Raw genomic sequence first — 24,749 nt, forward strand, 5'->3', positions numbered from 1 at the left:
ATTTTCCCAGTGTCAAAGAACTGTGCTTGAGACAAGAAGAAAAGATAAAGCCAAATTTTCAAATATAAGTGCAATACAGCCATGGGCTGCCTAATGACATTTTGATCACCAACAGGCTGTTTATGTGATGGTGGTTGGAGCAACAGACTATACCATATAGCCTAGGTGTATAGTAGGCTATGCCATCTAGGTTTGTGTAAGTGCACTGTACGATGTTCACACATGATGAAATCACTTAACACATTTCCCAGAGTGTATCCTTGTCGTTAAGTAATGTATGAGTATAGTGAAAATTGACCCTTAAAAACAATTTTCAAAGAAATTGAGAAGAAAATCCTCTTCATTCTTACTACTCTGCCCCCTAACTTTACAAGCTGCTAAGGATTACTAGGAAGTCAGTATTCAGAAAACTTGCCTGTTACCCACACATGTAGAAAACTAGATTAAATGGTCATTTTCCCAACTTTTTTTTGAGTTGATACTGGTTTAAGTTTGTTCCGTTTAGTATTGCTGTGTAACAAACCACCCCAAACTTGAAAGCATGAAACAGCAAATATTTGTTTCTGCTTAGGAGTTCTGTGGGCCAGCTATTTGGAAAAATCAGCAGGGATGGCTTGTGTTTGCTTCATGATGTCTAAGGGCCTCAGCTAGGAAGACTCAACGGCTGACTGGTGATTCAACAGTTGGGGGCTGGAATGATCCGAAAGCTTCTACTTGACTTACATCTCTGGCATCTGGGTGGAGAGCTCAGAGTCTGTTGAATAGAGTGCCTACACATGGCCTCTCATCTTGACTTCCTCACAGCATGGTAGCCTTAGGGTTGACTGGCTTCTACATGGTGACTCAGGGCTTCAAGCATGAATCATCCAGCAAACAGGCAGAAGCTGCATTACCTTTTCTGACATAGTCTTGGAAATTTCCAGCATCATTAGGTTACAAACAAGTAATAATCCTGCCCAGAGTTTAGGAGATGTGACATAGATTCAACTTCTCAGGGGGAGGAATGTCAGAGTTGTGTTGAAAGAAAACATTTGGAATAGAAGAGATTATTTTTGCACATCTTTAGAAAGTATCACTTCCCACAAAGTCTTAGGCCTCCTGCATACCACACAGGTTCCACATAGTGGTTCTACTGGAGGAGTTAGAGCATCCTTAAAGCCAGCTAATCCTGGGAAGAGGCCTATAGAGATTTCAGAAGAACTCTTAGCATTGCATCATTTAAAAATGAGTAAAAAACTACATTCTAGTAATACTTCTTCACTACATGTGACTTTATGCCAGTAACTCTTCATACTGTGCTTTCAGGGCTAAAGTTCTGGTAATATCCGTCATACTTGGTGACCGTAAAACCATTTACTTGCTTATCAGAGTAATATCTCTTTTTGTGCTTTTTAATAGAATGAATATTAACTAGCTCCCCAAATATTTAAGTTTCAAGTAAAAAAGAAAGGGGCAGAAAATATTCAAGATTTACTCCAGGGAAAATTATCTGGTCTCATACTTACCTGGCAGGGGAGATACCATGATCGGGAAAATTATCTGGTCTGTCAAGAGACTATTTGTACCTCATGCAGCCTCTGTACAAAAGTGAGTAACCAGGGATCTAAATTGAGCTCATTCTCCTTAGCCCATGATTGGTTCCTGTCCACTCTCAAAGGATGAATAAAAATCAGTAAAAACTAGTCATAGGTTTTACAGACATAAAATGTGAAAAAAGTGAAATAATTGTGCTTAAAATTTACCTGTCTTGTATATCAGCTTGAGAAGCCTAGACTTACACTTTAAGAAAGTAGCTGCCATACATTTTAGATGCAGTAGGGCTTAGTAAGCTAATTTGGGAGGAGATAGAGAGTTGGTGATTATAGACTGATTGGAACCCACTTCTGGAGCAGCCTACCTTAAACAATTCTGAAAGAATAAAATGTTCTTGGGATGCCCTGTTTAGATTGTGCTTTTTAATGAACTGATATAAATGAGAGAAGCAAAGGTTTTAGAAGTTGTGAGATAGCAAAAGATCATCAAGGGCGTTTGAATGTACCTTCTCTATCCCCTAATCTTCCCAATTTAATAAGGACTCTGGGACTCTATGCAGACAGTCAATGTGGAGTCAGGGGGAGTGATCACTTTCTGCCCACCCATTCCAACACATCATCCTATGGCTGGTAGTAAGCAGGAGGACTGATAGTGCAAGTATGATACACCCATAAGGTTTCTCCAAGATTGTTTTTTACTACCATTCTGTGCTTCTAGGCTCTGACAAGGAATTTTCCATTTTGTTTAATTTAGTCTGTTAAAAAGTAGCCACAAAAAAGCACTCCTAGGGCCAAACCCGTGGCTCACTCAGGAGAGTGCGGCGCTGGGAGTGCAGCGGTGCTGGGAGCGCCGAGGCCACAGGTTCGGATCCTATATAGGGATGGCTGGTGCGCTCACTGGCTGAGCGCGGTGCAGATGACACCAAGCCAAGGGTTCCGATCCCCTTACCGGTCGCAAAAACAAAAAAACAAACAACAATAACAACAACAACAAAAAAAGTACTCCTATTCTTTAATAGATTCTTTGTAGGACCCCATTGGCTAAGAACAGTCTTTTGGCTGTCAGGTCCACAGAGATCTTTATTCTAATACTAGGGTGTATAGAATTAACAAAATATCATCAAAGAGCAATCATATATTCAAGTAACTTATACTTTGGGTACAGAATTGTTAACACCTCTCACTGTGTAACAAAGATGCAAAAAAGATTACTCAAAGCAATGTGAATGTAATGAGAAGCCTGAAGGGACTGTACTTCAGCAACTCCTCTATTAGAAGGAGAAACTGGGTTCGGCCCTGAGTCAGTTTTTGCTTTCAGTTTTTATTGTAAAGACAAGGAAGTTACAGGGAAAAAAAAGATGGTTAATCAATCATAGTAAGAACATAAAGAAATTGGCTATGTAACAATCTTCATCCAAGCATGCATGGTTCAAAATAGTTTAAACAATATACCATCTAAAGAGTCATAAATCTAAGCTGTGTGACATGCAAAAGAAACAGTAAGATAATCATTAAAGTGCCTGACTTCTTGAGAAACTCAAACAGCTTTAAAGCAAAATGTGGAACAACCCCCATGTACTGACTAATCTAGCAGAACATCCTTGGAAATCTTAACTTACATATTTTCCCATCATTTAAGTTTTGTTGTATTACGAGTTATTGTCTTCAGAACAATCCCTGTTTTGCTTCACTTCTCTTGTTCACATTGAAGGCTTTAGACCTGTATGTTTCCTTTTCATAAAATCTTCCAATGAACCCATTATATTAACAATCAGTGTATACAGTCCCTTACCTAAACAGTGATTGGAGTTGATTCGGTGGGCTCTTGCCCCCTAACTGTAGGCTCTTGCCTCCTATCTGAGGACTTTTGTCCTGTACATGCATTGCCTAAAACTCAATACTAAAAGTCAATTGAGAATCAACATATACTTTATTAGAATTGATTCGGTGGGCTCTTGCCCCCTAGCTGTAGGCTCTTGCCTCCCTACCCGAGGACTTTTGTCCCATACATTCATTACCTAAAAACCCTATCTAATAATCAAATAGGAATCAAGATTTCTAATCCTCTACACAGAGTGATTATGTGCTAAGATAAATCATTTCTAGATTTTTAGGGGACCAAATCAAATATTATAAGATATATGTCATATGATTGGGAATTCCATAGCAGTCATGTTGTGGTAGCCAGTACACTCTTAGTTCTGCCAATTTTCTCCCTCTGTTAGCCAGAGATATAGAATATCAGAAACAGAATATGAAAAGATCAATGTTCTAAAACTCATATTTCTTAAGATAAATTTACTGAAACTTGTCAGAAAAGTCAGGTTCTGTATCTTACATTTCAACCAGGCTTTTATCAGGAGGGAAAGCTGTGATTTGGGTGTCCTATTTTTAATAAGAAGTATAGATGTTAGGTTTCTTTAGTTCAGTGAAAGTGGACAATGTTCCTTACACAAACTGTAGTGGTTAGGTTTGAGTTGGATAAAGTTATCTGCCAACTTCTCATTTATTCAGCATTCATTGTCTGCTATCTGTCAGTATTAACTGGTTGCATAGGATGCAAACATGAACAGAATCTATATCTGGTACTACACTTATCATTTAAAAGATTAAATATTACATTTCTTTCTGTTGCAGTCTCTGCAGTTTTAACATATTTACCTGTATTATTGTCTCCCATGGTGATATCTTGTTGATTATTTATGTCTAGTATTTCTCTTTATTAGTACTATGACTTTTAATTTATTTCATTTTCATTTATTTTTCTCAGTCATCAGTGGACTCCATCACTTTTGTTTGTTATAGTTTTCATTGTGGTATAGTCTCCTTTGTTTCATTATCATTTATTTTATGATTTCTCAGTCTTCCTAAACTTCAGCTTTTTTTTAATTTTTTAAAACTTTTCAGCTTGTAATTAATAACTCTAAAATCATATAATTGTTATGGGAGCCTGTTTGCCTCTTGGGTTTAAGACCGGATTCTCTCCAAAGTTGGTTTCTGGGTAGGACAGTAGGGTTGGATTTGAGGTGGAAGTGTTGACTAAAATAGGAAGAGAAACAATGAAATTTTCTAATTAGTTATTACTTGCCATTTTTCATTGTTAACATTTTAAAAAACAGCTATGATTTTCACATGATTGCTGGATGCTTACTACTGGGCTGGAGTAATTATGTAAAACCATGCCACGGGCCTTGAGAAACATACTTAAGCATTTTTTATGTCCAGCTTTAAAAGCTCATTGTTTCAGCGTTTGCCAAAAAGGAAATATTTTGAATTGTAAGCTCTCTACAGAGGAGGGAAACACTTTCCTCCTTGTCTTAGGGGACGCTGTTCTTGTGTATCTTCTTATTCCTCTCATCTCTCTCCCACTCTTTCTTTCCCCACATGCCCACTGGCTGAGGACCTTTTCTCCTCACTAGAGAAGGTCCTGCCATCCTGCTTTTCCTCTGGCAACTGCTTCTGTCATTCATTCTGCAAGAAGCATGAGCAAAGCAAAGGGCTAGGGCCCACTGTCATGGGAACTGGCTCAGTCATCCAGGCCACTCTCTTCTCTTTTAGGTTTTCTCTTCTTGTGCATTCTTTGGGTATTCTCATGTTTTTGTCGTTTGGGTTTATGTCACAAGCTAAAAGGTGCTGAAATGCAGGTGTTTGGATTTAGGATTGAGGAAAGAACAGGACCCCATGCCTAATACCTTTAGCCTAAAGCAAACACGAGATCTATCTTGGCATTGAGATACAGGTTTTTTGGTTTCCAATTTGCACTGTTTGTGTCCTTCTCCCTCCGGATTTCATGAGGGAAAGTGGTGCCTGGACTGAGACAAAAAGAACAAGAATGTCTGTGTCCTGTAGCCAAATAACTATCTTAATGGCACCAAAACTCAAAATTAGTACCTAATAATAGTATACTGTAGTAACGTATAATGTACAGAGATACCTACAAGTTGGCTTGAATGTTTATGTCATGGCCTGTTTGGGATCTGAATATCGAACTCCTTTTATTTTTTCTTGTTGATGTTACAAGTATTTATTAAAGGATATAACAGTATGATTGGCTCTAATATTATGCAATTTTTAATTTTCCTTTGAAAAGGTGCTTCCTGGGTGAGTTGGGGTTTAGTCAAAGGTGCTGAATTTACTGGCAAAGCAATCCAGAAAGGTGCTTCTAAACTCCGAGAACGGATTCAACCAGAAGAAAAACCAGTGGAAGTTAGCCCAGCCGTCACTAGAGGGCTTCATATAGCGAAGCAGGCTACAGGAGGAGCAGCAAAAGTCAGTCAGTTCCTGGGTAAAGTAATTTTAGATGACTTCTTTTTAGTTAAATTAAAAATAATCTTATAATCCAAGGTTAATCTAAATGTTCATTTAGATGGTTTAATCTCAAGAATAAAGAATTAGGACAAAGCAGTTGGACCAGCAGCACCAACGTACCTGGGACCCTTAGAAATGCAGAATTTCAGGTAGCAGGCATACCTACTGATTCAGAATCGGCATTTTTACAGGGTCCCTAAGTGATTCTTATTTGTGTATTAAAGTTTGAAAAACTCTAATTAAATGTGTTAGATATGTTAGAGAGGAGAGTGTATATGTCTTTGAAAAGGAGTTCTGAATATATTTGCTATTCTTAAATGTACCTGAGGAATATGACTCTTTTAAGGACAGCAGTTCATTGCTTAGTAGTTGAGGGTCAAGAGATAGGGATGTACTCCTATCGTTGAGAAAAGCTGACTTAATGATTCTGGTGCCAGTCTGCCCAAGCAATGGACTTCTAATCCCTTGTCCTTTGAGAATCATAGCACTAAAGTTTGATGTTTTAAGATAGTCAGATAGGTCCTTAATGGATTACTGTTAAATCTAGTGAGATTATCTTTTTTGGTATTTAGTATTCTTTTGAATCAGTTTTGGGTTGTTTACTTTTATAGACTTAAACACCTATTATTTCACTGAGAGATTTGCTGACAGAAAAAAATACAAATACACTTAGCTGGAAAATGCTAAATGTGTGTCTACTGCATTGCAGTAGTCAGATAGAAAAGGTGGAATTTTTCTTTTAAGAAATTTTTCTTTTAAGCCGAAGTGTTGAAAAAACCATGTATATGTAAGAGGCAAGGTTATAAATATCAGTAGGCTCTGCAAACACATCATTAAACCAAACAGTAAATAGCCTTTGTTTAAAAAATAGCCAAACTAGCTTCTCATCCTTAAGTAGAAATGGTAACATTGTGCTGTAAAACAGTTTTATTTAGATGTTTATTTAGGAATTGTGCAGGTTAAGAATGGTAAAATCAAGGGAAAGAATACATTTTTTCTAAGTTTTCTTTCTTTATGGTTATATTAGTTGATGGAGTTTGCACTGTAGCGAATTGTGTTGGAAAAGAACTAGCTCCACATGTCAAGAAGCATGGAAGCAAACTTGTTCCAGAATCTCTTAAAAAAGACAAAGATGGGAAGTCTCCCCTGGATGGTGCTATGGTCATAGCAGCAAGTAGTGTTCAAGGTAACAAAAGGGCCCAGAATTTTAACTAGGGAGGTCTGTTTGTTTTGAGCTAGATTTACTTACTTTTAAATATGTTTGCAGGGTTTTCTACTGTCTGGCAGGGATTGGAATGTGCAGCTAAATGCATTGTTAACAATGTTTCAGCAGAAACTGTACAAACTGTCAGACACAAGTAAGTTGGATTTTATCATTTTAATAATTAAATCTCTTACAGCATTTGTATAAATCCGTATGACATAAGTTAAGATGATTAATGTACTTATTTTTAAGTATCTGATAAATTTTTTCCACTCAGTATTTATTAAAAAGGGAGAAGAATATTTTTAGTATAGTAATAGAAGTCTTATGACTTTGCTTTGTACTAATTGTTATAAATATTTGTTCATCGTTAGTGCAAAGAATAGGTTTAATCTTTTTTTAAAAAGGCGGGGGGAGGCTAGGATTTCCGTATACCTTATTAACTACATGATTTTGATGGGTGATGTTTGCCTGAAAAATCTTGAATTGTAATTAACTGTTGTATCCCTTATTAATATTAGCTTGTTCTGTATACAAAGACTAAAACTAAAGTCTTTTTTGACTAAAGTCAAAACTTATTTGACTCTAATTATCACTGTTCATTTGTGTTGGAATGAACAGATGGTATGTCTTCTATTTCATGTATTAAGAAATGGACAAAGATAGAAATGAGTGATTTGCACAAGATCATCTGATAAGTAGTGTTATGATTTTTTTCTAATTTGGCCTTGAGCTGTCCCTGGAGAGTGTCTATAAATTCTAGTCCTACCCTGACAGGGCTCCAGGGCAGGTGGTCATGGATGTTATCATATATCTTTCACAGGATACTTCTTTTACCTGGCAGACGGTCTAATGCATATGTGTCCAACCCATGACCAGGTTTCCTCTCCCAGGAAACTTGTTTCTATAGGCAGATGCCCTTGGGGCTCTTGTCTGACCTGTGTCAAGTTTATTCCTACCAAGATAGCCACTCTCTAGGAGACCCCTGACTGGGAGGAGAGTTAGGTTGGGATATGTTGGTCAGGTGAGACACAGAGAAGGCAGCACAACAAAACACATGAAATAACGGAAACATTTTATTATTCACAGATTTGCAAGAGAAATGGGGTATCCATGAGGGCCAATGGAAAGCCCAGAGACAGCAGGGTGCTCAACCAGTGGGTGGGGAGTGAGAGAAGAGAGAACACATGTGCAAGAGAGGGAGAGGAGACCTGTAAGACTGTGCCTTTATTACAGTCTAAGGGCGTTATCCCCTTGGCTTTCCAGTGGGAGCTGTGGATTGGCTAGTTTAAAAAAAACATGAAGGGGGGAACTTATTTACATGACTCCGATGTTGATCATTGGTTTTCTTGTGGTCAGTAGCTGGGGAGTGTGTTGAGTTTTGGGTTAATGAGATGAGAAACAAGTGGGCATATCACAAACCACACAAGGAGGGGAAGTTTAGGCCAAAGGATGCAACTGAGTTTCAGGCCTAAAAGTGGGTGCTGAGTCAGCAACTATATTAAACAAATTTATGACAGGTGGTGTTAAAGATGAGATTTAAAGCAAGATTTTCTGCCTTTAGCTCTTTATAGTTTCTACCTGACAATACTGTCTTTATACAGTACTACAGGAGTCAAGGTCTAAAAAATATAGCACAAAGGACCTGAGTTGCCTTCTTAGCTTTGAAATAGTTTGGACCTTACTGTTTATTTAGAGAGAAAAGAAGAGTGATATTAATGGTGTTTGCAACACTTGGTTAATTGTGTTAATTATCCACTCATTGACAACATTTGCCTTTATACTTACGTATCAGGTACTGTGTTCAGTGTCTTTCATGTGTATTATTTAATTTTTAACGCTGTTATTATCTCCATTTTACAGTTGAGAAAACCAAAGCATAGAGAGTTAAATACCTTGTTAAAGGTTACACTCCTAGTAGTGGAGCTGGGAAGTAAACCAAGAGGTTTTGTCATCAGAACCTGTGCTCTGTAGTACAGAGGACAGTGCTGGGCCACACTGCCGTTGTTGGGTAATTTGTGCAAACTTAATACTCTAGAGTTATTTTTCAATGCTAACATGTTTTTAGATTTCTCCCACCATAGTGAATTACCTTTGGCTTAGGAAATACTAACTTAATTCTCATCCTAAATTGGATTGATCTGCTTGGTCTGGGGTGTGCATACTTTTGAATCAAAGCAACATGGCATATCATCTTGGAGTGTCAACTTTACCAAAAGGTTGGAAAAAAAAAAATAGAGTAGATCTGAAATTCTTTTGATAGAATGTCTCTTGCTACTTGTGGCATTGACATCTGACTAATATTCATTAATTTTTTTTATGTCCCTGAGGTTACTTTTATGGCTCAGTCATAATTAGAAAAATAGTTTCTTTTATAGCAAGAGCAGGAGAAAGTCAGAAGTACCTTTTAGGCCAAAAGTGAATTAGAGTATCATTATCATTTGTTAGCACAGATAATTTGTCATATTAGAAAGTAGGAGATGCTTTGTTGGTTTTGTCCATAATTGCTATATTGGAAAAAATGCTTACCTAAGTATAATCAACTTATTAAAAGTTTGAAATTCACATAACTAGACAATACTGGGTTTTGGGATAGATTTTGTATTTGTGGTCCTTAGTGAATAGAACTTATGAGGAATAGGATATTTTGACAGTAGTTCTGAGGTGATTTATTTCTATTATGGTATATATTGCTCTTTTTATCCTTTTCTTCATCAAAGATTTGTGTAGGAAAAAAATTAAGCAAATAAGTGAGAATTTAATTATGTAGCTTTTTATTTCTAACTATGGGGATGATTTAATCTAAGCAATAATTTAGTTTCTGCTATTAGAAAGTTGGAAAGATGGGAGAGGCAGTGAAAGGTTTTATGCAAGTAATACTGTTTTCTCACCTCTAGGGATAATCTGGCCTAGAAGTAGAAAGTGTCATTTAAGAGAAGAAACAAAAAGTATTGAACCAGTAATAACTTAGTGACAGAACTGAAGAAATAGAAGAGTTAGTTGTTCCTTTGTCTAATTTAGTTCTCATTTATTTACATAAATTTATATTTATTTATATCCTTATTTCATTACATTTATCACACTACCAAAAAGTATTTTATAGAACAAGCATTTGTATTGTTCTACTGCAATTCAACTGATGATAGTATAATAAAGAAAACTTATATGCTTATTACCTGTGAAAAATTATTACTCTCCCAAGTAGTTGCTTTAAATCTGCCTTAATTATATGCATTATGCCTGGGAGAAAAACAAATGTATTATATAAACTTTCTTATCTGATTTCTGGGATATAAGCCAATACAGAGGATTAACTACATTCTTAATATTTTTAGGTAAATGTATAGGAACTATTCATTAAGAATCCATTTATTTTTGTGAGTTACATGAAGACTTGCAAGAACAGTGAAAAGCAATAGTGACTTTAAACCTACCACAGTAACCTACGAGATAGCACCTGTTAAATAATTTATCACTCTTCTACATAGTTTCTGAGTTTTACCTTTAAGCTCCTTTTGTTCTTCTTTGAATTATTTAAGGAAGAATAATATAATTCAGCAAGTTAGATCTATTTTTATTTTCCCCTAGCAATATTTTATCTTCAAATATATATTTGTGGAAAATAAGCTTAATAAATATTTTCCTGTGAGGAATTTACCATTTCATGGCACAGTATTTTATCAGTTTAAATGAAATTTAGTTAAAATTTCCCTTATATTTGTACTTAGTGAAGGAGTGTCTCCAATGGCAGATGTCATGTTACCCAAAACCAGTTCTGTGTAACATCTATTCAGGAATTGTGTAGAATCAGTCTTCTCTTTTCTACATGGTATCTAAAAATATTTAAACACTGTCATTACACCCATCACATGTTCTTTCTTGACTTCTCAGTACCCTCAGTTCATTTAACAGTTCTGTTTATAGTGTGGTTTCCTGATCCTTTATTCTGACAATAGTATTTATGACTGGGGCTTGGGTGACTGTGAGAAGGCCCCCTGTCTTCTGTGCCATCCGCAAATCCTGTGGAATGCTCAGGGGTTGCAAAGCAACAGGAACTGGCAGAAAGCAGTTATAGGGAGCTTTTCTGTCTGGTGACTGGTATGGAAGTCCCCAGTCAAGAATAGTAGAGTCTTAAGGTTTGTCAGACTATAGGTTTTGCCATGTGTTGGCTCTGATATAATTATCAACATTCAACAAAGGACAGAATGGAATCATCATTCACACTTGTAGCACCTGGGTTGAAAAAGCCAAGCACAAACAAGCCAGTAGTATCACAAACCACTGTTCTAGGCCAGGCTAATAGTGATAGAGGACAAATCTGTAGGATAAAATTTCTAGGTATAGGTCACAAAGCACCTGGGAAACTTCAGTGTGTCCTAGAGAAGATGTAATATTTTGTCTTTTGTTGTTGTTGTTTAAGCAGTCCTCTCCTTGTGGAAACCTGTGGGCAAGAAAAGCTTTAAAAGCCTAGTGCCAGAAAAGGGATAAAGAGTAAAACAAAGTAGTAGGGAGATATGTTTTAATATCCTTGTATAGGACCTCAAATTGTATTTTCTCATAGAAATGGTATTAAACTCAGTTATCATGATTGTGAATAATAACTACTTTTGTATGGGCTTTATAATTTCCCAAACATTTTGCTATATACCTGATGCTTAAGAAACTCTGAGATGGACAGGGCATTACTCAATTTATTCAGTAACTATTTATTGAATGTCAGGCACTGTTCTAGATGCTTAGAATACATTAACCAAGAAAGCAAATATTCTTCTCTCCAATGAGGTTTATATTCTAGTGAAACAAACAATAAGTGAGACATAAACAATGATTATTAACAAGTTCTATAGTATGTAGAAGGTGATAACTTATGGGGGGATTGATTGGCAGTGGGGTGGGATGTATGGAATAAGGCAATTTCAACAGGTTAGTTACTGAGAAGATAATAGTTGAGCCAGCTTGAGGCAGTTAGCCATGGGAAGTCCAGGCGGAGACCAGCCAGTACAGAAGTCCTAAGGCCTTCATGTGCTTGGTGGATTCAAGGAACAGCAAGCAGGCCAGTGAGCCTGCAGTAGAGTGGGATATCCGATAGAATGTCATAGAATATCTCCATAATGACAAACTCAGACTCCCAGAGCTTAAGACCTAACTAAAGTCTAGTTAAGGAAGAACTCAAAACCATTTTAATGACTCAGAATTCTTTGTGTCCTATAGTTGCTTCAGTGAAAATTTTCCCTTTTTATTTCTAGAGGGGGGGGGGATAAAAATAAAAAGAAAGAATGACTGATTAACAACCTTTATTATAATTTATTTTATTCTTATTCAACCGTCTTTATTACATTATTCTCAGCTAGTCTAAGTTTATTTTCACATGCTATTTTTACTGAAGGAGAAAGTACATCTTTGTTACAGTGTGATTTCATTCTCCACTATGTTTTAAGCTATTAATTAAATTGAAACCTAAGCTTTGATTTTGCTTTCAGAGATACCTAAGTAAATTATATGACTTATTTAATGCTAATTCAGAAGACCTTAACTTATATTTATAATTTCATTATACTTTCCGTACTTTTTCTTTTAAAGATATGGGCATAATGCAGGAGAAGTTACACACGATGCAGTGGATTCTGCTGTTAATGTTGGTGTAACTGCCTATAATATTAACAACATTGGTATCAAAGCAATGGTGAAGAAAACTGCAAAACAGACAGGACACACACTCCTTGAGGAATATCACATAGTTGATAATTCTCAGGGGGAAATTCAAGGAGCAGCAGCAAATAGAAACATGAGAGGAGAGAAGGACGAGCATACAGAGGAAGTAAAGAAGAATGAGGCAAAGAAGAAAGATAAATGATGGAAATGCTGGGAATCACCTATACCAAAGCCTTACAAGATGGATGAAATTTTGTTAAATAGGCAAATGCAGAATTCCCCACAGATTAACCAGTATTTTTTAAATGTATTTATTCCTACAATGTGACTGTCTCATATGTTTTACGGCATGTATTCTTCCTATAAGGAAAATAATCAGTATTCTTGCATCCAGCCTTTAGAAATATGCAGTTATATTCTTAGTAAATTTATTTTTTTCTAAATGTGGCTAAAATATTTTTGCAGTTAAAGCTAATAATACATGTGCTGTAAACATTAATCCTAATGTTAAACTATTTTTATATCTATCAGAAAGCAAAGTAGGAAATTATATAGTTACATAAAATTTGACATTTAGCAACTTTGTTCTATTTATAGTGAGAAGGAATGACTTCAAATATTGTCTCCTTTTTTTGCACTAATTGTAGATTTTTTTTTAATTGTCAGAATTTTCAGCATGTAAGCTAAACAAAAACTATAATTCTAAACTAAAAGAATTCTCAGATAACATTTTAAAAGACTTAAAACAGGGAAGAGACACGAGAAAATGAGATTCTGTAAAATTATTCGGTAGCTTACCATTTGTTAGGAAATAGATCAGTCTTTTTGATTATAGAGTAATACAATTAGATTTTTAAGTTTTTTAGATTGAGACTGGTATTGATCTATTAGGAGCCCAGGAAATTTTGGGGTGTGATTAGTTTTGTTTTAAAGCTTGAAGTGATTATTATCAGCTTAAAACAAAAGGTTCCTTTAAGAAATCGTTTACCATATCTGCTTTTTAAGTTTTTCCAAAAGACTAAAAATGTAAAAACTGAGATGTAAACAGAATTGCATTTACTGTTGGTAAATATATTTTTATTTGGGGATTCAGTCATTGGAATTTATATTAAAAAGCCAATAAATTAAGTTATTAAAAAGGGAAAGATTCTATTCATAATCAAGGTAAAGAATATGAAAACCTTACTCTTAATTGTGGGTGGGCATAATAGTTTCCACTCTGGCAGAAGACAAGATATTCACAGACCTTTAAGCTACAAGTATATAAGTAAATATCTAATGGCATTTTATTTTTGTTTACTGATTTTAAAAGACTGGTATTGGTTTTTATAGCTAGAGTCCATTCTAATAATTTCTGAGCTTCTAGTGGCTATTTAGTTCATTAGACTTTATTTGAAACTGTTAGGAATGTACTTTGTGAATAAAAATCTCCCTGAATTGCTTGGCCTGAAATGTATTCATGGGCTTGTATTTCAGAAACACCTAGAATTCATAGACCTTTTTTCTAAGACCAAGGATAATGTACTAGTTAAAATGGAAATAAAATTCAGTTGGTAACTAGCTTCTAGTGTGTCTCTGCTTCATTCAAGTTTAAATGACTAATGGTGGAGCTGAATTTGAAAAATTACCTTAGACCAGAGGTCAGCAAATATGCCCCATGGGCCAAATTTTCTGCCCATCCGTTTTCATGAATAAAGTTTTATTGGAGCAGAGTCACACCCGTTTGTTTACATATTGGCTATGGCTGCTCTCCAATACACCACTGGAGTTTAGTTGCAACAGAGACTCTGTGGCCCACAGACCTAAGATATGTATTATCTGGCCCTTCACAGAAAACATTTGCTGACTCCTATATTAGGCTAAAGGAAATGGTCCTTTTCCACCATCCTACTAAGTCACTACTAGGAAGGCCTCTCTAAAGAACTTTTTACATATTGTAATAACACATAGAAAAAATTACATATAACAGGTAAGGTATAAAGCGTAATAAAATTAACATTCAAACTCATCCACCCAACTAAAGACTTAGAAAGCTTCCAATTACTTGTTACCGAAACCCCAAAGGTCTGTTTGCACACCGCTCAGTAGCCAATAATTGAGAGACAAGTGTTGGTGTAAGGAAAGGTGGCCTTTAATCAGGAAGCCAGCAGCCTGGGGAAATGGTGGTCTTATGTCTCAAAGACCATCTCCACTTTTCCCAGACTTGCCCAAGGGTTTTATAGGAACAGGTGGTAGGGGGCTGATTCATGGTGATCTAAGCAGGGACGTGCAGGCATAATCATAAAATTGGAGATAAACATCAAAGAACTTCTCAGGTGGGAGCTGATTCATGGTGACCATCCTCCATGAAGTCAAGTCATGGATTCAGTTCCTGTTAACCTCAAAAAGATCTAGTTAGTAATCTAGTAAAGAATGGCCATCTGCATTAATAATTTCTTATATAATTCTGTGTACAGTATGAGCAAAAATCATTATGTTCTAGCAATTGTGTGAACAAGAATCATTGTATTCTAATGACCCGCTGCAAGCTATGTGGATTCGGGTTACAAGAGTAAGAAAAAAATCTTTTTAATTGAGAAGTTTAACAAAATGGAGTCACTTCTGTTCTGGCTGTGACACATATACATGTGTGCTCCCTTTCTTCTCTCCTCGCCTCTCTCCCCCGACCATTATTGTGTTTATTGCTCGTTCCTTTGCCTTCAGCTGAGCTAACTGGCCAGCCCCCTTTGCCTCTTTTAAATCACACATGTATATTCCCCTAATATACTGTTTGATTTTGTAGTTTTAAAGCTTTATATACATAGCATCTTAACGTGAAGCCTTATTCAGCTTGCTTCTGTAAGTTTGTGTTTAAAAGTCATTCTTGTGTTCACGTGTATGGTTAGTTTAGTTGGTGTATTCCACTGTGTGAGTATACCTCAACTTAAGTATTCATTCCTTGTCAGCTGACGTCTGGTTTTTAGTTTTTGTTGATAGAAATGGTACTAACATAAATATTCTTGAATATGTCTCCTAGTTCACCAGTGCAAGAGATGTTATACATAGGGTGCTCTTCTCAGGTCATAGGGCTTGTCACTTTTAACTTTACAAAATAATGCCAAATTATTTTCCAAAATGGTGATAGTCTCTTGAGCAGTATTTCCCCTTGTGTTTTTACTACCAGTCGAGCATATGTAAAACAGGATCTCATTGTTGTTTTAAAACTTGCATTTTCCTGACCTCTCATGAGGTCAGTAATTTTTCACGTTTGTTTGCCATTCATTTTCCTCTACTATAAAATTTGTAACTGTTGACAATTTTGCTTTTCACATGTAGGTGTTTAATTTTAGAATTGTGTGTATGTATGCTAGATGTAAGGTAGGAATCTAATTTTCTTCCCTTGTGGATGATGAGTTATTCAAGCCTCATTTATTGTACTTTTCTTCCATGATCTCCACAGGTCTTTCTCTATATGTCAGGTTTCTCTGTATATCAAGTATGAGTCTGTGCTGGGCTCTCTGTTCTGTTCCATCTGTCATTTCCTTTATTCCTGTGCCAGTACCAAACTGTCAAAATTATAACTTCATAAGTCCTGCTGTATGTTTGGGCAAGAGGGCCAATTTCCTCAATTATATTCTTTAAGATATTGTGGCCAAAGTTCAGTAAGGAGTCTAAAATCTTCTCAAAAAGAAACAGCCCCAGATGGACTTATGGGTGAGTTCTATCAGACTTTTAGAAAACAATCTTTTAATTTTCCACAAACTCTTCCAGAAAATAGAAAAAAAGTTAATTTTACCTTATTGGGTGCTGGATGTTTCTATATAAATTCCTATAAATTTTCTTGAGCTTTGTCCTGGGGTGGGATTAAGTTATTTAGAATCAGTTTGATACATTTAGGTCATACTTTTAAACTTGGTAGTGATGCCAGAGGAGGAAGAGTTTTGGGAAGGTCTGACAGTCGGCCTCAACCCACCCTGTCCTCTCACCAGGTTCTTGACTGTGCCACAGGAAAGAATTCAAGTGGGAATTGAGAACAGATCTAACGTGATGAATAAGAGATACAGACCACAGAGAGAGTATGGCCTGGCTCACACCAAGTTTAACACAAACATGAGATACACATTTACAGGTAGAACTGGCTGGCCCCAGAGTGAATAGCAGCCTGCTAAAGGCAAATTTGATAGAAAAAGAAATACACACCCCAGGCAAAGTGCAGGTTGGCTTCAGTAGAGTGAGCAACCACCCCACCTTCCGCCAGGATTCAACTTCTATAGTTTCACTATTTAATACATATTCATACTACCTAATGAATATAAATTCCTCTTTACTGAGCATGTTCGGCTATTAGAGTTATAACCCCTTTCTACTGAACATGCACAGCCACTGGATTTGCATAAGTCAGCCCCCTGAGGTCTCAATTTCTGGCATGTTGGTGCCGAAAATAGGTCTAACTAGCAACAGTAACTCTCCTCTAAGGAAGGGCCTTCAGAAAGGCCTGAGATCTCAGGAAGTAGCTTGAAACCCAGAGGGGTGTTCTGAAACCGGAACCCGGGGAAACTGAGCATCTTCTATCTCAGTAGGGCTAGTTTTTCTCCACTCCTGAGGCAAAACCCTTGGAATACGCAATGCCCTGTGAATTCTGAGCTTTTCCATTCTGGCTGGTGGAAGCAGGTGTTATTCCCACCTCTGTGTGAACCTCTGATTTCCCATCTTATCCTCTGTGGTGGTGCTCTCCCTGCCCCAGGTAGTTTCCTGACGTAAGTGCATTGATCAGTACTCTGCTGCAGAGTTCCCTGTGCAGCTCTCTTCTCCAGTATTTGCCCTGCAAAGTCTAGCTGCCTTGTTCTCCCTAGACTCCCAACTCCATCTCCTCAAATTAGGGAGATCCCCAGTCTCTGCCTGTATTCCCTTGCTGCTTTGTGGCCTGGCAGGCCCAGGCCAATTTTAGGGTTCACTTCATTTCATCTCTCAGGGGTCACTGGCCCTCATTGCCTGATATCCACTGTTTTGAAAACCAATGTTTCATATATTTTTTCAGTCTTTTAGTTGTTTCAGGCAGAAGGGTAAACAGTTTCTTTTCTCCATCTTGGCCAGAAGTAAAAGACTAGTTTCTATAGTTGTAGACAAATTTGTTTTATGCTTGCCTTTCTTCTTGATTGCCCACAGTGAGATCCTCATAACAGACCTTTTTAAGAAAATCCTTTATACAGTCTATCAATTGGACTTGTCAGCAGATATCTACTACATTTCACTTCATTCTACTCTGGTTGTGAGTTGCCTTTTCAGATTTAAAGCTAGACAAAATTTTGATGAGTATAGCTTCTGTATTAGGGTTCTCCAGAGAAGCAGAACCAATAGGATGTGCGGGTGTGGGTATGTATATAAAGAGATTTATTATAAGGAATTGGTTCACAATTATGGAGGTGGAAAAGTGCCAAGATCTGCAGCTGACAAGCTAGGAGATCCAGGAGAACTGATGTGTAGTTCTCGTCTGAGTCCAAAGGCTGGAAAAGACCAATGTCCAATCTCAAGCAGTTAGGCAAAAGGAATTCTTTCTTACGCTTAAGAAGGTCAGCCTTTTTGTTCTATTCACGTCTTCAATTAATTGGATGAAGCCCACCCACATTTGGGAGGGCAATCTGCTTTACTCAATCTACTCATTCAAATGTTAATTTCATTGAGAAACACCCTCTACTGGAAAACCATTTCTCTACTCATATTGTAGGAGTGAGCAGGAGTGAAGCCATGCTGGGACCTGTAACCGCCTGGGTTGCCAGGGGAAGGGGGCGATTTTACAAAGGACAGTTGTTTTTTTTCTCCACTCTTTTTTCTCATCCCCTAACTTTCTTATCTTGCTTGCTAAAAAGGAAAACAAGGCTGAGAAGCTAATTAGTACTTTGCAAAGCTAACAGTTCTCTCTTTGAGACTTGTAGAGTTTTGAGAAATGATCAAGGCAAAATGACTGGAAGCTGACCTTGGGCACCAACCAAGTACACCAGTGCAAATCAAAATCTTGCAGGGTCCTGAGATAACAGCAAAGATGAGAACAGAAACCAGAAGAGGACTTGGCCGAGACCTTGTACCTGACCCATAGACATGGACCTCGCATAGCTCACGTCTCCTTCTCTCTTCCTGCTTTTCACCTCCCACACTCCATTCTCTCAATCCCTCCTTTAAAAACTCCTCAGTAAATCTCAGTGTTTGAGATGGGATAGCCTACCATCTCCTCCAGCTGAATACATCTGCTTTTCTAACTTCGAAGTCTTTTGTTTCTCTCCTTCTCAAGGGGGCGAGCAGCCGGACCTGAGTTTGGTAACGACACTTCTGACATCAAATGCCGTGTTTTTCACACCAAGCGATTCAGTTCTCTGGAAACCAACTAGGTGTCCTACAATCTAATTCAAGCTGACACTTAACTACACAGAGTTAGTACAGAACCCACAGGTTAAGGGCTCAGTTCCACAAAACTGCCCCCAATTTCAGATGCCAATCGCAAGTAGAGGGAGCCCAGGTTACTCACACTGCTGATTTGGCTACAAATCAGGGGTTTCAACAACCCACTCTTCAAATTTAATAATTTGCTACAATGGCTCGTGGAACTCAGGGAAACACTTTACTTACATTTACCAGTATATTATAAAGGATACAGATGAACAGCTAGATGAAGAGGTACATAGGGTGAGGTTCAAAAGGGACCCGAGTGCAGGAGTTTCTGTCCCCATAGAATTGGGATTCACCACCCTCCAGGCACGAGAAAGCATTCACCAATCCAAAAACTCTCTGAACCCTGTCTTTTAGGGCTTTTATGAAGGCTCTAGTACGTAGGCATGATTAAGTCTTTGGCCATTGGTGATTAACTCAATCCCCAGACCCTGTCCTCTCAATGGGGGACAGACAGACCTAAAAGTTTCAACCTTTTAATCATTTAGCTGGTTCCTCTGATAACTAGACCCTACCCTGCAAGAATCACCTCATTAGCACAAACTCAGGTATGTTGGAAAGGGGCTTATTATGAATAACAAAAGGTACTCCTCTTACCCCAATCACTCAGGAACTTCTAAGGGTTTTAGGAGCTCTGTGCCAGGAACCAGGGATCAAGACCAAATATGTATTTCTGCTCCCACTAGGTCATCTAAATTATAGTGCCGTGGAAGATCTGGGATGTCAGTCATCACATCCACCTGACCTAAAAATGTTATATAAGATGATTTTACTTAAAAGCAGCCATAATGGTGCCAGAAAGCAATAAAATAACCTAAGATGCTTCTTGTAAACCTTACCCTAGAATCCTTCATGTAGGATGTAACCTATTAACAATCCCAAGTCTATACATCACGTACAACCAATAGAAAAACTGATGAAGTGGTTAGGAGGGCTGTCCTACCTCTCTCCTTTAATTTCTCCTCCTAGGATTATAAAATGCTGAGCTCTCTTAGGAACACATTTATTAGGGCAACCTGATCTATGTGTCTCCCCAGTTGCAGTTGTCATATCGGCTTAGTAAATCCTTACTATATGTATTTGGACTCAGTTTCTTTTTAGGTTAACAACACTCACAGACACACCCAGGATAAGGTTTGGCCAAATGTCAGGCACCCTGTGGCCTAGTCAAGTTGACACAAAAATTAATCATCACAGTTTCTTAGCCCCGTTTTCCTTTTCTTTTTTTTATAATTTTAATTTTTAAATTTTTATTTATTTACTTACTTTTTTAATTTATTGAAACATAATTGATTGGGCATATCTGTGAGGTGCAGCATTGAATATCCATATTTGTGTGCAATATGTGATGATCAAATCAAGATAATTCGTTATTCAACATTACACAATGTAATCATTTTTTGTGGCCCTTTACCAGTTTCTTGCTAGCTTCCCCCCTCCTCCCCCCTTTGCCCAGTTTTTATTATCTAGAGTTTTGTTATGGTCTGAATGTTTGTGATCCCTCCAAAATTTATACTGAAACTTAACCCCCCATGAAGCAATATTAAGAGGTGGGGCCTTCAGGAGGTGAGTAGGCCAAGAGGGCTCTCTGCCCTCACAGGTGGGAATAGTACCTTATAAAAGGGCTGGAGAGAACTAGCTAGGCTCCTTTTTGCCCTCTGCCTTCCACAGAGGAAGGACACAGCATTAGTCCCTTTTGCCCTTTCACCCTTAAGCAACGTGAGGACATAGCAGCAAGGCCCCACCTTGGAAGTAGATACCGGGCACTCCCAGCAGACACTGAACTTGCTGGAGACTTGATCTTGAGCTTCCAGCCTCCAGAACTGTGAGAAATAAATGTCTGTATTTTATAAATTACCCAGTCTCAGATGTTTTGTTATAGCAACACAAAAGGACTAAGACAAGGTCTTTCACCTATCTCTGCTCAGCTCTTTGAGACTCAACAGATGTAATACAGTGTGGGAAAAACAACAGTTTACTGCTGTCTGGGGTTTTCCTCACGTTGCCTCTATACACACTGCACCTCCTCATCTCTGTACTGGGTAGTTTTCTGGGACACCTCCAGGCACCAACTGGCTATAGAAATGATAGCTAATATTTACACAGTATTTACTATGTGCCAGGAGTGTTGTAAGTGCTCTTACATAGATAATTTTATCCTCACAACATTCCTATGAGGTATATACTATTAGAATCATTTTACGATAGGAAACTGAGGTACAGAGAGGTTAAGTAACTTAACTGTCCAAGATCAAAGATAACAATTAATCGGAGGAAAGAAGAGGTCGCATACTAGCCTCAAAAAGGAGGGACCTACACAGTAGAGTGTGATTGTTCATCCAGTCTTGTCTTTTGTAAATGTATGTAGATAAGGAGGGACAAATGGTCTTTATAGATTTCCTCTGATTCCAGCTGGTTAATACTACTGTTACTTTTTTATTACAATTCCATTGGCTTGATAGTTGGTAAAAAATTTCCCAAAATGTTAGCAATAGGTCATCAGTCCTAGATTTGGGTGTTAGTGTGAGCATTTGTCTTTTCCTCTGTCTTTGTAGATATTTTAGGGTAAGCTAAGTGTTTGGAAAGGCAGTCTCATGTGCACAGTCTTTCATCCCCACTCAGCCACATAAGAACAGGCCTTGAACCCAGAACACATCCTTATCAAGAGATAAAGAGCCTACACAGTTGAGCCTTGTGTGGGAATATCTCTCCCTTTTCCAGGCTCAATGAGTGTTCCTTTGTTCAGCTTAAGCGTGTGTCCCTGGCCCTCAGGCACGTCCCCAGCTTTCAGTTTTTCAGACTTTGGGGGGGGAGGGATCAAGGTCCTTCTCCAGCAGCACAAGAAGGGTGCACTGAGTTGGCTGCCTGCTGAGGGGCCCTCTAGCCATGAGGAACCCTGGCACACTCTTGGAGTTGATCTTGCTGCCTCTTCTCTGTGTCAGCAATGCATCATTCCAGCCAGTCCTTTCCTTGGTGACTCTGGTGCCAAGACACAGTGGGCAAAGTATCTGGAGTCCTCCCCTGGAACTGATAAACAGTGCATGGTGTTCTGCTTGACACTAAGAAAAGCCAAGCTTAGGACTTGTTAGCCAGAAATCATTTTACATTCCACTTCTCAGGTAAGTGTTAATTTTCTGCTCAAACAAAAATTAGTTTTCTGGTTCTTTCTTACCAAACTAGAGACTAGTTGCTTTTAAACGGACTTCCTAATGGATTTTGCCATTTTGTATTTACTTTAGCAACAGAAATAATTCAAAGAAAACATTTCATTGATTTCTGAAAAGCTTGTCTCCCTCGCAAAAAGCACTTTTCTATTCACAATACATTTAAATGATCCAGAAAGATGAATTTAACAAAATGTTTAGGAAGACAGAGCAGATGAAAAAAAAAAAAAGCCTGAAATAATGTCTTAAAATATATTGTATGCAAAAAGCTGTCACAGGTAAAGAAACAGCTTGACCGCCCTGGAGGCTGTTCATTGGAGGAAACAGTTACTAGTGGGGGAAAGTATTCTCCACCCCCACCCCTCAAATATATTCTGTTCAAATTTAAAAGAGAAATTGGAAGCCAGCTAAAGAGCTAACAGGTAGAGTGTGTTATTGATGAAGTAAGATCTCTGACACACAGGGTAGGGTCCCAGAAATTGCATGTTTAAGAAGCTCCCCAGATGATACCTGATAGTTTGAGTATGTTGTTCCCCCCAAAGCTCATGTCAAAATCTGAACCCCAACTTGGCAATGTTGGGAGCAGTTTGGGTCATGGGGGGTAGATCCCTCATGAATAGATTAACGCCCTCCCGGTGGGGGGGGGGGCAGGGTAGTGAGTGAGCTCTCAGTTCTATTAGTTCCCACCAAAGTGGGTTGTTTAAAAGGAACCTGGCACTTCCTTCCTTCCTCCCTCCCCCCCCCCTCTCTCTCTCTCTCTCTCTCTCTCTCTCTCTCTCTCGTTTCTTCTCACCATGTGATCTTGCACCTGCCCCTGCCTGCCATTTTCCACCATGAGTGGAAGCAGCCTGAAGCCAGCTCCAGAGGCAGCTGCCCCAGAATTGTGAGCCAAATAAACCTCTTTTCTTTATAAATTACCCTGTTTCAAGTATTCTATTAGAGCAACACAAAAACAGACTAATACAAAACCCCTAGTTAATGAAACACTACTGTAGGGAGGAACTGAGTTGGGAGCTGAAAAGATAGAAGGCTTTGGTAGACAGCAGGTTTTGAATGTAATGTCTGAGGTAAAGCCACTCTGATGATGACAAGACTTAAGAGTGTGGCTGAGGAACTGGCGTGGAGATGAAAGGGACGAGAGTTGTGAATCACAGGGCAAGGTTGCAGAACGATATCAGCCATTTAGAAGTCCGGGCAGCTAGGAGTGTGGCAAGACTTAGTGGAAAGACATTTGTTGTCAAAGTCAGTAGACAAGGAGTGACTATGAAGTCTGTAGGTGAAACGAGGAGGAGGAGTAGATGGTGTTATATCAAGAAGGCACACAGATCACAGGGGTGGGTATTTTTACATGTGGATGGAAGAGTAGTGATTTGGAAGTAGCATTAGAGGTAGAGAGGATTCTCAACCCTCCTGACCCAAAGGAGCAGGGGGTTCTGCAGAGGAACCAGAGAGGAAAAAACATCACTTCTTGGATTTTGACATTTCAAAAGCTCTGGTTTAGGTGTGAATCAGAAAGCTTTGAAAGAATGTATAATACATGACTAACCCTCTATCCATCCCCAGCTCACTCCCACTTCCACCCCTGTCTAGAGGCGAGAAGAACTAAGATCTCTGGCTGGGGATGAAGGGAGGAAGTCACCAAGGCAAAAGAACAGACACTGGTGAATGTCTCTAAGAGGAGGTTGATATGAATTCTTTCGTATTATACTTCTCTTTTATATTAAACTGTAGTTTCTCTGAAAGCAGTAAATATATTTAGCATCTTACACATCACTTGGTATACAATAAACCCTCAATTGCTATTAATTGAACTGATTCCTCAAAATGCTTTAAATTATCTCTTGCTTACAATTCTGGGTGGTTCTTTTGGACATTAAACACACTATCAATATAATGTGCGACTATATTTATCAACTCCAAACTGTTCCCATGCTTTAAACCTCCCCCAATAGATTCTCCAAATTTCCTGAATCTCCCTACTCTCCATCAAAACCCACTTTTTAATGGCATCTATCTTGCCAATCATTCTATGTTCTTTTGTACAAACTTTAAGCATAGTAACCATAGGTCCCTAATATTTGCTGTCAGTTTCTAACATTTTCCTCATAAACTATCAATTGTCCAAAAGTATGTTGGTAAGAAGAAAACAAATAAAACAAGCATTAACCAAGTATGCTTTTTGTGCTTTTTTAATCTTTGCAAGATTTTCCTTCTATAGGCATATAACATATTTACTGACTCCTATTAAGGGCCACTCTTCTCAGCACTAGAGATGAAATAGGATAAAGGATTTCCTTTACCAGACAGACCACTTGTGCAGATTTCTGAAAGAAAACACGGTCCCATGCTCCCACTTCTCAAATGGATTCAGGAAAATATACCAGAGAAGAAGGCATGAGGTAGAGGCCATGCATCTTTCTACTCAAAGATGGATGGGACAGAGGATGACATTAAAAATAGATGTATCAG

General features: G+C 38.1%; 1 protein-coding gene across 3 annotated transcripts in view; it reads left to right on the top strand.

Moving 5' to 3' along the window:
• Nucleotides 1–14,256, top strand: part of SPART (spartin) — a 33,765-nt gene extending 19,509 nt beyond the window's left edge. For all 3 annotated transcript variants that reach the window (XM_063103035.1, XM_063103034.1, XM_063103033.1), the window contains exons 6-9: nucleotides 5,623–5,817; nucleotides 6,868–7,026; nucleotides 7,108–7,198; nucleotides 12,625–14,256. In XM_063103035.1, coding sequence (XP_062959105.1) covers nucleotides 5,623–5,817; nucleotides 6,868–7,026; nucleotides 7,108–7,198; nucleotides 12,625–12,898 — 719 coding nt within the window. In that variant the 3' untranslated portion in view covers nucleotides 12,899–14,256. The remainder of the gene's footprint in view (nucleotides 1–5,622; nucleotides 5,818–6,867; nucleotides 7,027–7,107; nucleotides 7,199–12,624) is intronic.
• Nucleotides 14,257–24,749: the final 10,493 nt, after the last annotated feature.

This window comes from Cynocephalus volans, chromosome 7 (assembly GCF_027409185.1).
Source record: "Cynocephalus volans isolate mCynVol1 chromosome 7, mCynVol1.pri, whole genome shotgun sequence".
NCBI lineage: Eukaryota > Metazoa > Chordata > Mammalia > Dermoptera > Cynocephalidae > Cynocephalus > Cynocephalus volans.